Source organism: Anomalospiza imberbis, chromosome 5 (genome assembly GCF_031753505.1).
Source record: "Anomalospiza imberbis isolate Cuckoo-Finch-1a 21T00152 chromosome 5, ASM3175350v1, whole genome shotgun sequence".
Classification (NCBI taxonomy): Eukaryota; Metazoa; Chordata; class Aves; order Passeriformes; family Viduidae; genus Anomalospiza; species Anomalospiza imberbis.
Genome location: NC_089685.1, coordinates 43512508 through 43526671, shown reverse-complemented (window position 1 = coordinate 43526671; position 14164 = coordinate 43512508). Strand labels below are relative to the sequence as shown.

The following is a 14164-nucleotide window of genomic DNA, read 5'->3' as shown; positions in this document are numbered from 1 at the left end:
TATGCTGCAATTTCCTGTGGAATGAAGAAGTCATCTAAACTACAAAGAGGTGCAATACTAATACTTTTATAATTAAATTATTTTACAGCACATGTATTAAGGAGAGAAATATAATACTTGGGCTGAGAAATTCCCAAGCGAAGAGAGATTAGAAAAACAATCTGATAAACAAACACCATCAAAACTTGTATTTTTTTATTCAGTGCAAAAAATATTGGGTAACTGTTGCTGTTTGCCGTTCCTAGAAAGAAGGGAATTCTGTTGCCAACAGCTGTAGTTTTTCATAGGAATTATAAGACTATACTGAAGATTTATGTTCCTGACAAAGGCATAAAACTATCCAAACTAGGGCAGAAAAACCAGAACAGTCATTTCCCAATGAAACAGACACACATTACTTTTGTTAACTCTTACAATGGCAGAAGTTTTGATCTTCAAAACCAGCAACTCATGCTGTGGTTGATATTTATAATGGTTAAGTCTTGCAATGCCACTCTGCACAGAGTCAGCTGGCTTATCACAGGTTGTTATACAAGCCAGAAAGATACCCTATCACCTTTAAATCAATTCAAGTAATAAATACTTACCTTCAAAAGCATGTGACTTTAAACTTCCTTCTTGAGATTTTGGGGTTTTACAAATATGCTTTCCCTAGCTTATGATAAAAGATTGAGGATGCCCTTAGAAGAAAGGGGACCCTAGGCAAAATGCTGCCCTTGCATGAAGTAAACAAGCAAGGGGAAGAAATCCTTGGTCTCTTTGCTTCAGTTACATAGATGCAAGTGGCCCTACCTGCCTGCACATCACCCTCCCGATTCTCATGGAAAAACTATTCCTCATGCTCTGCAGGATTAAGGTCTTCTGTGTTCAATGGAACTACATCAGATAACAGTATACAGAACTATTATTTTTAAGTCAACTGACATTCAGCAATAAAACTCAAGATATCAGAGGTTTTAAAGTCCATTTATTTGCAAGCAGCCAAACAGCATAGTCTGGGTTGAATCCAGGGCCAATTTACAGTTCCACTCTATGCTGTTCCATGAACATTAGACTGAGTTACACAACTTGGGAATCAATAAATCCATTGCCTCGAAAGAATTTGCTCAAAGACTCACAATGAGTCAGTGGCAGCATCTTGCCTAGATCTCGGACTTTGGCTTCCATTTTGCAGTTGTTTGGTCCACCAGATCATATTAATACAATAGCAACAAAAATATTTTATTTCTGACTTTCTGAAATTGCTGTTTGTTTGACTTGTTGGTTTGGGCTTTTTTCTTTTTAACTAGGAAAAGAAAATAAACTAAAAGTTTCTAAATAATTATGGTTGTGATTTTCTTTAACCAACTACACTTCTCAGCTGAAGGAATGATAGAAAGCCTGATCTCTTTGAACAAAATGCAAAATAATTCAAAGGCCTACACAAAAATCACTGTGTACATGCCAATTTTCAGATTCAGACAGACACAATCTAATAGTCTATTTAATTACCAGCTTTAAAAATCCTATATGTAATCACTGAGAAGCAAAAGACAAAAATAAAACCTTCCATCAAGGATCAATTTACTGCCACTCCTTAGTCCTGCAAAAGGGTCTGTAAAAACACAGGATGTTTTCCTTAACAGAATTTTAATTGAGCATAAGCAACTGAACAGAAAGCATTCAATTTCCATAGTATTTATGATCCAAAGGAAAAAAAAATTAAAAATCTCGGGACACAAAACCAACTTTCATTTTAAAAGTTTTAGGGTCTAGAAGGATAGTGATATGTGGCAAAGTTTTTCACCACAAATGGCTTCTTTAAAACAAATTACCATTGACAAATAATCAGGTATAAGAAGAGTTTCCAACAAGGCAGAGATTAAGTTATCTAACATGGCACTAGAAAACACACTTGATTTTAAATGTGCTTATAGTTTTATCAGAGCCAATGGCTTTTTCCATGCTTAAGGCTAAGCACATGTTCACATACTCCGCCAAGACAAAAGCTTCCAAGTCTGTTGTTAGAATGCAAAGCGAAGCTTTTTATCCGAAACCACATTTTCTTGCATGTAATCAGTGCTGATGCTGCCACTATAGTTTCCAATTCATTCCAGGGCACACTCAACATTTATGAGGGCACGGATGGTGCTCTCTTTCTTGGGTTTCTAAAGAACATGCCTAAATATTAAAACAAACTTGGCATTCTGCCTTCTATCCTGTTCTTACTCTCTGTATTGCCACCATAAAAACAACAGTAACCTTTGATCTAACCTGGAAGCCTTTTCTAATAAACACACAATATTTGGCAATAGGACTATCAAGTACTGTCAACCTACTCAAAACCAGAGAACCTGATATGCAGAAATCCAGCACACTGGTCACAAGCAATCACGAGCAGAAACAAGCAATCCACAAAACAATCAAAAGGACAAAAATTGGTAACAATTTTTTCAGTAACAAACTACACAATCCCAACTCTATTTAATGCCTATGTATGTCTGGAACACACACAAGGTTATTCAGCAGCTTAAGCAGCAATTATCAAACAAAGAGGCTGATTTGTAAGGCAAATAAAGAGCACTAGCATGACAGTATTTAAGTGAGCAAGGCCTTTTCCAACACACTCAATGCCATGGTTTGCATTATGCTGAGAACTTGTAGGCAGCATAGGATGTTTATTCCCAAATTTTGAAAATTATTTACTTGTTTCCAAGCACACACAGAGCAACGTACACAGAGACCAACAGAAAGACCAGCTGTCACAATATTCCATTAAAAATGTCCTAAAGTAAGATAATCTCAGATTTGTCCAGCAGATCTTGACAAAATGTTCTTGAACATGCAGCTAACTGAGACACAGGTGAACATGATGGTCAACAGGTCTTAGCCACCCCTCTTCATAGGCTTTCAGTCTCACGCAAAGCACACTGACACTGGAAAAATCACATGTCATGTGCATCAAAATACGTATGACCAAACTCAGATGGGGGCACAGCAGGAGGGAATGGCTTGGAGAAAGATGAATCAGACTGCTTGGATAAAATGTTCCCAAGTGAGGACTATTTCACTACCTCGCTGGTAACATGAGGTTAGCAGCCAGTGCATGCTGTGAGAATCTGGGACAAGAAATGTGCATTTAAAGTAGTTGTCTTGACTTCAAAACAGCTCAGCAATTGCATGCATAAGTTGGTAAAGAAATCACATCTGAACAAACATCAAGTCTAGAAAACTTGTTTTAGAAGTACATTTAAATGCCAAAAGCCAGAGGTTATACTAAATAATCAGTAAGCTCCTAAATTTGTTTTAAAAATAAGCAACGGCTAGTAATTTTGCAAGTAATGATCCTAGATATTTGTACTCCACTAAATATAATAAACTAAATAAATCTAAATTAGCATATAGTACTAAATCAAAATTATATCAAAATAATAATAAAAGTAAACTAATAAAAACTCTGTAAATATAACTGATTCAGGAACAAACCACTGTAAAACATAAATAAATGAAACATAAATTAAACAATATTGATATGGATGGCAAAGACACTGTTCTGCAGCTAGTCAAAATTACTTTTTATAGTCCATCCCCTTTGAGGTAATGGATTATGGGTCCTCCTATATCCCAGCCTCTCCCAAGGTAGCCTTTCCTGATGTCTCCTTGTCTCCTGAAACTCAGCCCTGTTCTTGTCTCTAACTTTGCAATATTTCCTGGTGTTTGAGTAGCTTCCATGAAATTCAGGCTGTTCCCTTTTCTTGGTATCATGAGTTTACACAACGCATAACTTGAAATTACTGGTACATTCAATACTTTTGAAATTATGGCTTGAGAACAAGCTTCAAAATAGCAGCAGCAGCAACCCTGGCCTTACCTGAAGGATTTTGTATTGTCATTTCCTTACGCTTCAGCATCAGCTTGTCTTTAACCCATGGGAATTCCTGTAAGGAATCCAAGAACACATCAAAAGCTTTGGGTCCTCTGGTGGGGAGAATATCAAGGAGCATCATGGTTTTCCTCTGACTAGTGGTTTGGGCTTTTATTTCTTGAACATGACTGTCTGTGAGAATCCCTTCTTGGAAGAGATACTGAATAATGAGTCCATCCACCAGCACCTCTGTGCAGAGCTCAAGGCGCAGGGAGCGTAAAAGCTGCTTGTCTCTGGCATCCATCTGGCAACCTAGAGTGTGCAAAAAGGAGTAAGGAAATGTATGAGGATTAAAATAACTTCAACCTTTAACATCCAGAAATGATATTTGAACATCCAAAAGTGATATCTGACACCTGCCAACCTTCAGAGAAAACTCCACACTCAGAATCACCAACCTGGTAAAACTACTAATGATCCCTATTATCTTCTTTCCATTCAAATTTCACTGTCTCACAAGGTAAAATGATGCAATTTCTAGGAAATACTAGACAGGAATAGAACACTTGGCATTGCAAAGACCAGTCCTTTGCTGTAGTGAAACCCATGCCAAATAATCCTGTTATTAACTGGTTAAGATCCATACTAAAGGCAGCAAAAGCACTTGCCAGTCCTTAAGAGACAATCCCCCAAAATTAAAGAGGTGTTACACCTGACCACTGATAGAATTACAAAAGCAGCAGCAGGACTGGTAGATTCATCTCAGCCAGGCAGTAGCAACAGCAGCAGCAGGGACAGAATCAGCAGGTAGCTTTGGCCTACACGATGCAGTTCAAGTTTAGGAGGGGTAGAAAAGTACCTTATGTACCAGGTCGTTCTCACCCTTGAATCATCCTGGAAGATTGCTCTAGAACTCAACTGCTCTGATGAGAAGAAACTTTCTTTGAATTTCCACCTCAAATTTATCCCTTTCTATGTATAGGCATTTCTTCTGCCAAAACTGTTCCTTAGCTTAAATAGCTCTTCTCCCTCTCTTCTAATGAGCTCACAGGAGGGAACAGATGCCCTCTGCCAGCTGCCATTTCACTTGACTAACACTGACTAAACAAAAGCTGGAAAAGATGCATTTTATAGCCACTCTACAAAAGAATAATCAGGGTCCAGAGAGACCAAGCAGCTCATCCAAGATCAAGTCAGCAGTCCATGCCAGACCTCTGAACCAAATCAAAGCATCTAATCTAGTCCTTAACGACAAACATATCCCTGGGCCCATTAATGGCACTTGAAAAAGAAAATGACAGGACAACACAATTAAATAATTTCTCATTACTAAATAATAAAGTCAAAAAATGGCAGCAGGTGTTGAGTGTGATTACCAAGAGGGTTTCTCACAATTAAACTAGGCACTGCTGTTTGAACCACTAGAGCTTGCAGAAACCCGACTTTGTTCAGCTTGAGGGTACAAGGAGAGACAAAATTTTCAAAGCTTTTGCATGAAACCTGATGAAGTCTTTTTACCATCAGAGGTGCCTGCTGACTCCCAAGGCCCCAACAAAGATTGTGTGGTTGGCCTGGTTGTTAAAATCCAGGAGGGTGAGCAAGAGAACATATTGGCATGTAAATGGCACCTTGGACAGAATGCAAGAGCATAGTGTCATGTGAGAGACTGGAAAACCCTGCCTGTGATATCCTCTGACAAAGCTACTTTCCAAAAATTCTTCCATCAAGTGCCAAAAGCAATGCTGGAAAGCATCTTCCTAAAGGACTCCATCTTTCCCAGGCTACCCAGTGCATTTCTCATCTACTATAGTGAATTTCAAGGTGCTTACCTTCTGCCTAGGGATCACGTGGGAATCAAACACTGCTATGCCAGCCCATGTCCCTAAGAAATGCCAGTTTGCCAAGCACAGTTCAAACATCAAACGCCATCATGGACTGAGACAGTAGTGCAAGCAAGGAGATGGATAAAGAGCAGGCAAGAAGACAACTGGATTTTCCCACTTGATGTTAGAATGCTAATTTTGGACAGGTGAAGCTGAAGATACTGGTCTCCAACACATAAGTACCTTTACACTACAGAAAGCAATCTCTGGACTACAGCAAAATTCAGGCAGTAAATCCTACTACTTCTTCCTTCTAGGAGAACACCCATGAGCTCATGAAGCACTTGCAGAGTTCAAGAAAGGCATCCAGCAGCACCTCTGAGGGTGTCATCTCAACCCAGGCAGAAAACTGTTTCACATACTACAAAATTTTTGTGTTTCACATTCCCAATGGGCCCCAAGAGTCCCCATTCAGGAGCCTCCTCATGTGCTGGATGACTGTACAAAACTTGACAAGTCCCTCTTCTTCATGACCAAAGCAGCCAACATTTTTCAAAAATAAAGCTCTTACAAACCAAAGGTTTGCACCTTTGGGCACTGAGAAATGCCTATCAGCCAGGAATCAGAAGTGGGAATTTCTGCTGCAAAAGCCCTTTGCCTTGCTGACCGCAGAGTGTGTACAACTGAGGGTTTAAAGTCCTTGCATCAGCCTGGTAAACTTCCAGGATGGGGCATAATGGTTTCTGAGGTCTTTTTAAAGATAAAGTATTTCTCTGTGTGTGTTTACCATGATAAGCAAATGTCTGAGTTAGGAACTAAGCAGCTAGATATGGAAATATATCAGGATTTTGATGTGTAACAGTGTTGGGACAGAGTTTAGTGCAACACAGAAGTAACAAATTCATTTTAATCACAGTCTGTATCTAGGGATTCAAAGTAAGCTCTGAATTAAATTCAGTAGAGTAATTTTACAGAAAATGAAAAATATGAGATGTCCATTTATGCAAAAGATGACTCAAACATTCCCCAGATACTTCTGAAAATGGATCTTTTTCATTGTAAAACCAAATTTTAAGAAATATAGCCCACGACCTGCTGAATGAGCAGTCCTTGACTCATCACCACATCAGCACAATCAAGTTTGCCTTCTTCTGGATCTGACAGAGTAACTGTCCATGAATGAGGATGAAACTTTTGATAAGAACCCCTTCTGACACTAAAAAGGCACATTCGCTTAGTTTTTTTGCTAGAAACATTTCACCGTTTTCCGGAACACCAACTGCATTCACCTGACTAACCCATGAATTATTCTAGCTACTCACAGCAAGCCTACGGGTCAAAAATCTTACACATCCTCCCCCGGGCCCGCCAAGAAAAAAAAAAAAAAGAAAAAAAAAAAGAGCAAGTTTTAACGTCTTTTAACGTCTTCCCTGCCGAGGTCTGACAGCTGCTGCTCGGGTAACAACCAGGGGGCAGCTGCCCGCACCCCGGCCCGAGCCCCCGCAGGCAGCACCGGCCGCCCGGCCTTCCTCCCGTCCCGGCCTCCCGCCGGGCAGGGCTGCGGCGGTGGAGGCGGCCCCGCCGCCCCGGCCCGGCCTCCCCGCGGAAGCCCGGCCCCTGCCCCGGCTCCGCAGCGCTGGGGGCGCCGCCGAACGGCTCCGCGGCACCGCTCTCCCGCTTCCCCCTCGGCGGCGCCTGGGGCGGGACGAGCCGAGCGGAGCCGTCGGCAGCGCACGGGCGAGCGAGCAGTGTGTGGGGAGCGCCCGCCGCCCCCGCCCCGTACTTACGCGAGGGAAGCAGGAAGCTACCCGGGACGCGCCGGCGCCCGCGGAGCTTGCGCGGGGAGCACCATCTTTATTGAAGGCAGCAGGGCGCCGCCGGAAGCCGCCGCCACCGCCCTGCTGCGGGCCGGCCGAGGAGGGGCGGCCGCTGCCGGCTCGGCAGCGCGGGAGGGGCCCGCGGCCGCCATGCCAGCTGCGGGCGGGCAGCCGGGCCCCGAGCGGCCGCGCCGGCAGCGGCCGCGGCCCGCCCGGGAAGGGGCTCGGTGCCGCAGCCGGGGCGGGGACGGGAGGTGTCTCCGCCAAGGAGGCGCCTTTCCAGGAGTTCGGAGGACCTGCTGCGCTATCGGGAGTCGGGGTGGTGGGGGTGTTTAGTGAGGGGAGGGGTTGTATCTAAAATAAAATTAGAAATTACGAAATTGGAGTTTTAATGATATTAGAAACAGCTGGTCTCATTACTTTCTAGGCACACTGGTTGCTATCTGTGAGTATGCGCTAAGCTGAACTTCATCCTGGTGCTGGCATCGTCATGTCAAACACAGAGCAGTATTATATCGAATACTGTACACGTTTAGCTTCATTACCTTCATCTGAACAGCCTAACATGAAGAAACTTTAATAGATGAAAATAATTTATTAAAGTAAGAGCTGGCCTGTATCTACCACAGTGCTATGCACATTCTTGTTGTTTTATTCCTCTACTACCTAATACTGTATTATTCACTTATTTTTATATGGATACCTGGGACCGACATACGGTAGAGAAGAGGAGAGTGTCATTCACAGAGCTGTAAAAATGAGGTGGTGTCACTTTCAGTCACATATCATGAAATAACTTTTTTCCATCTTTACATAGGTGTCAGGTGTCACACGGGATTGAGTGGTGTCAGCCCTTTTTCTTTCATGTCGGGACTGCAATAGCGATGAAAGGGGGAAAAAAAGATCTTCCAGTGCTGGAACATACTACCTTTGAAGCTGCAGGCAGGCACAGCAAGCTGGCTGTGGTCTGCACAGCGTGCTAATACCTACCCTCTGGAAAAGCAGAAAAGGTGGTTGCTGCAGCTGCTGCTAGAAACGTCGTCACCTTGGGAATCCCATTTGTACACTCTGTTTAGACTAATTGTACAAATTTAAGGGTATTTGGAAGCTAGTTGTGGAAACCTTTGCGTGCCTTTCCTAGATACTGTACCCAGGAAACTGTACTGTACTGTACTTGCCATGGAAAAATGTAACCAAGAGTAGAGTTTGCATTCTGCCTATGCTTAACATGATATTTATCTACAAGATTTTACATAAAGATAGGCAGTCACACTCAGGAATTTTAAATCCTTTTCCTTTGATTTTCCTGTGGCTGACAGTTGAGAATTTATGTGGACACAGAATGTAAATCAGCCTTAAAGGCAAAGTTTGTATGCTGGTTCTAAGAAATGTTTTTAAAAAATAGATACATGTATCGTGCGGCCAGCTTCTGCAGGGATGCTACTTATTTGGCAGTTTTAAAGCAGTGTTTTGGTTTGATGACATTAACACTTTTATCTACAATTATTTGCAGGTAATATATTGAATACAAGGGGTTAAATTGCTTGTGAATAATTGATAAATAATATCTTATTACAATACATCTGATAAACCAAGGTAAATATTTTTTTTTGTCTCAGGCACATGTTAGTCTTCTAGGAACGCAGACATAAAAAAATCTAAATACTCCTCTGGGTTGCTTCAGAGCAATGCATTAACATATTTGACAACACTGGAAGCCACACAAGTAAGTCATCATCGGTAACTCCAAGACAAGAAGTATGCTGCTGTTGTAGCCAAAGTACAGCTGAGGTGGTTTTAAATTTTCTTGCCACGACATTTTTAATACTAGTTGTGAGGAGATACATTTGTAAACAGTACAGAGCAGCTCCAGGGAGCAGAGACACCACAAACCATCTGTATGATCATTCCTCAGTGCAGCACTGCACAGCTACTGAGAGTTTCCTGACCCGGCTTCTTGTACTTCTGATTGTGCTGCTTTCTTTCTTTCTTTCTTTCAGTCATGATCTAAGGAACTGTATTATATCTGGAATTGGAGTGACCAAACTTGGAGACTTCAGAGAATCTCATCATTGCAATCCTGACAGCTGCTTTTAATTGCAGATAATGTGGCTGCATTTTAAAATAGAAAATTAGGACAAGCAGTTACATCACTGTATTTACTATATCTTTTTGCCAGATGAGGCAATTTGGTTTTTTTTTAATTTTATACTGTCCAAGAATGTCTTAGAAAGTTAACAAAACATATGGATATGCATAGAGCGACTCCAGATTCCACTCAAGGAAATTACAGCAGTTATACAGTCAGCATTTAGTCATGTATTTGCTTGCAGTCTGAACAGAGATAGAAAGAAGGAAAGCAGTGAAAGGAAACAGATAAGCCTAGGAAGGAAGAGGACAGCACCAGAGTTCGAAATCTCATTAAGGGAAAATCTGGTGTTTCCTTTTCCTTCCACTAGTTAATAACTAGTGCTGCAAATTTATTTAATGGAAACTAAATATGTTACTGGTGTTTTGGGTTCCTTTTTAGCAAGACAGCCAGGTTTTGATTATATAGTACAGGTACAGGATAAAGATGCACAGAGTTAATACTTTAAATCCAAGGAGAGAAGTCCTTAAATTCTTTGTTTCGGTCCCTTTTGGGTTCAGCCTTCACTAAAGGTCTTCTACTTCTCTTCTAGTCCAAGTTCAACAAAACTTCAGAGACACGGTTTGGTTCTATTTCAGTTTTAAGGACAAATACATACATATATTTTATATATATTTGAGCCAGTTTGGTGTCAACTCAGTGCCCCACTAACTGCTCAAATCTCAAAGCTAACCATGTAGATTAAACTATTTCCTAGACTGCAGATCAATGGACCATAGTCAATCCAGTATCCTCAGACTTTTAGTCTTAAAAGCTTGTTCTGTCTGGTTCTGCAGATTGAGGGGCCATCAGTGGTCATCAGGCCACACTTTTAAGGACTGCTGAATTCAGGGTCACAAGTCTGAATCTGTGGGAACCAAGTTAAGCAGTATCTCTTCTGACAATACTATTCACTTTACATGTAGGTTATTCCAAGTCATAAACCCAGATTTTTACATTTATTATGCACTTTTTAAAAGCTCACTTAAAAGTCACAAACCTTTTTAGAAACTGTACCAGAATAATGAGATTTTTTTAATGCTTTTGAGAGGATCCTTTATGCTAATTAGAGTCAAGCTGTATCTAAGCATGTGTGTAGTTTTCTACAGTCTAGTTTGTTTTCTGCTGATAACAAGAGGCCAGATGTGTTCTTAAAACTGGCACAAGCAGATTTAATCTTTTCGAATTGTGCTGTTTTCAACTGTTTGCAGGACAGCATTCCAGCTTTAGGGACAAAAGAAAAAATAGGAGCCTCTAGATTTGTTTATTAAAAGCACATCTATTTGGTTAAATCTCTCACAAAACCTCAGAAATTAAGAAGGGAAAAGAGAAACATATCTTGTATGCTTTTCAGTTTTAGAAAGAAGAACTCAGTAAACCTTTCTGTAAGTGATGCATCTCAAAAACAGTGTTAAAATGTAAGGATGAGCCAAACGAGGTGGCCTGAAGGCCAGATGAGGGTCTTGCAAACCATTGCTGTCCACTGCTGTCCCAGGCAGTAACTCCTTCCCTTCCTCCCTCCCTCTTCTCTTCTTCCCCTGGTCCCCATTGCACTCCCCTTTGCAGACGTGGGCCTCTGTAATGCTAACATCCAGATCTCCTGTGCCAGTCATTGAAAACCTTGCTGATGCCAAGGAAGGGAAGGGTTTGGTACAGAAAGTTTCCCCAAACTGTAGACCTAATCTTAGGCATGCTGTGCTGGATGCTGGCATGATTTGAGGGTGCTAGGTGGTCAGTTGGGAAGGGGTGTTGCTCTTCAGGTGGCTTTTGCTACTAGAGAAATGATTCCTTATCCTTCCTAAAAAAAGATGACAGGCATAACTGAAGCACATCACTGAAAGGGATCAGCCCTTGGGCTGCTGCGTAATTGTTCTGATACTCTGTAGCTTCCATTCATTTAAATAATAAAGACTTTAAATTCAATGCAGATCAAAGAGAGGAATTAATATAAAATATAGGTGACACGTCATGAACTTCCTTAAAGTAGTATTTTATTAAAAGGCACGTCCAGCACGTAGGTAAAATATAACACATGAAGTTCTAAAGCATCTTAAAACATAGGGTTTAAACTGACTCTGTAGTGTCTATACATTTACATTTGTTTCCATAATAAAAATAAGTGTTTATTAGCAGTACTGCAATGAATTCTTAGCGCTTTTTACTATGATACAAATAATCTCTAGCAAAACGTTGAATGATAAATAGTTATAAAAAGGAAGCAGGCATCCACTGCAAAACTTTTGTATACATTTCATTTTAAAAATCCAGTGAATTGTAAAAAAAGAGTGTAATTAATACTTGCAAAACATGACTCAGTATTTCTCAGAATTTGTAGTCCTTTAAATATATTAATTAATGTAGTTCTCTATTTTTAAGTTTAAAGATCCTTTGAGGAGACAGATTAAATACTGCAAGCCTTTTATTATTTATTATTTATTCCAGACTTACTAAATTATTTTTAAATGTAAAGCACCATTTTATTAATATGAGAACAAAGAAAATTAGCTAATTAACCTGAAAATCAAACACTGGCAAATAACTAAAACTAAATAAAGACAGAAATCTGAAACCTTTTCACAAAACCAACTTACTTTACTTGCAAATTACAGCATATGAAATGGTTTTCTAATATTTTAGATAAAAGACTGGAAGATTGCTTTTATTTAGGGGGAGAATAGCTATTGCTTTTTGCAATGTTCTATTGCTTTCCCTGGATTTGAACTGGACAAACTCATATACAATACCTATATTTTGAAAGGTTCTTACTTTAAGGTTAGACTTCAGGAGCTAGCAATGATTCATGGAATGTTTTTACAGATAGCCTCTCAAGATATTTTCCACTGCTTATACCTTTCCCATGCATCCTGTTTTCAAACAAAAAATACCCTTCGATTAAAAATTCACATGATCTATTTTGTTCCCTTTCAAAATGAAACCTGCCTGCCTGCAGGCTAGTGAAGCATCCTGCAGTAGGCACTGCATCCTCTATCAGGGGAGTTAAAAGAAACAGATGAATTTCCAGAAAACTTCTCACAAGCAGCTTTCCTCACAGAAAACACATGTCTGAAGTGCTCCAGCTCAGGAAGGAGCTGTGCCACATCCACTGCAATCTAATTAGACAAGGATCTCGCTTTCTTAACTTACTTCCTTCTCTCTTTTTAGCAGTGCAGCCAAAGGTATTGCCCTCATTGCAGCTTAAGTTCCTATCAATGCTGTTTGCAGTATAAGCCACTTTTCACCCCATGCTGAGAAACTACAGAAGGTTGAGTCCACCGCCCACTTTACACATGGATAAATTGCAGCTCAGTCTTATAGAGCTCTTCCTACAAAAAAATCAACCAGCTCAAAATCCCTTGAACAGTAAGAGTTGATCCACAACTTATTCTGCCCTCCAGATGTGTCAAACAGGGTAAGAAAAAAGTAAATGTGTTTAAAAAGGTGCCCAGAGCAGTATCTCAAATTTGGAGATTCCCCCTGAGGCAGAGTGTGGGTACAGCGACTCAGCTGAACAGATCCTATTTCAGGGCTGCAACCTAAAGAGATACAGTTAAATTGTAACAAAGCATTTTGAAAGGGGATTTTTGCACTTTCAGCTACCACATTTTACAACTATTTTTCATAAAATCCTGTTATCAAGCCTGATCCAAATAACTTCAAAAGAAGAATTTGCACTGGGCTTTGAGTCTTTCCCCATGTTTAACATACTTCTGCATTTACTATTTGTCAACTAACAGTGTACCAAGTTGCAAACCTCAGCTATGAAATATCAGTTATAGAACAGTTTGACTGGAATCAAAAGGATTTACTTACATAAACCCTACCCTCCAGTGAAAGAGAAATCAAGACAGAAGCATTGAATTTTGTTTGTTTGGTTTTTTTTTTTAGTGTATTTTGTTCTTTGCAGCACTCACCACTAAACTTTTTCTGGATATTATCTGTTTGAAGTTTTTCCTACTAAATGCCTGCTCATTCTTTATGCTAATATAAATGGCTTTTGCTCCAGCATTATATTCCTCCTTAATACCATAAAAAGGAGTGGTGTTATTTTGGTAGTTCAGTTCCTGGAAAAATAATGGCTCCAATTCTGAAAGAAAACAAAATGAAACACAGGTGCAATCCTTTTTTTAAAAATAGAATCTAAGTAGAACCATTTTCTGTCTCTAGTGATAATACTACCAGCAGGAAGATACCCATACAACTAAAAGAGTGCCCTAGTTTACACTTCTGCTAGGTTTAGTGTTAATTAAATACTATCACCTGTTCAATTTTCATCATTCATCTTGCAATTATGCTTATTTGGTTGATTTTTTTAAGCATCACCTTTTAGGATTGTAAGTAAGATTCCTTTAAGTAAAGTGAAGAGGTTTTCTAACATTCCAGGTATAAACTGGAAAATCTGAAACTCCAAGACTAAAAAAAAAAACCAAACCAACACATGGGGTGAAAAAAAGGCTTAGGATTAAAGTCCTTATCATGAGTTTTGGTTGGCTCATGGGCATTGAACCTGCGAAACTGGCTTTGCTGCACACCTTATACTAGCAATTCAAGATGA

The 14164-nt window shown here is 40.1% G+C and overlaps 2 protein-coding genes across 5 annotated transcripts in view; one reads left to right on the top strand and one right to left on the bottom strand.

The window, feature by feature from the left end:
- The window catches only part of CRADD (CASP2 and RIPK1 domain containing adaptor with death domain), an 83063-nt gene extending 75396 nt beyond the window's left edge, over positions 1-7667 (bottom strand). For 2 of the 4 annotated variants that reach the window (XR_010999148.1, XR_010999149.1), the window contains exon 1: positions 3851-4156. Coding sequence is in view for 2 of the 4 variants with exons in the window: in XM_068190380.1 (XP_068046481.1) it covers positions 3851-4148 (298 nt within the window). In the remaining 2 variants the exon portion in view is untranslated. Of the gene's footprint in view, positions 1-3850; positions 4157-6956; positions 7054-7454 lie in introns of those variants that run through there. The other 2 variants (XM_068190380.1, XM_068190381.1) reach the window with 2 other exon arrangements.
- Positions 1-14164, top strand: part of LOC137474093 (uncharacterized) — a 53877-nt gene that overhangs the window by 21367 nt on the left and 18346 nt on the right. The gene's annotated exons all lie outside the window — the stretch shown is intronic.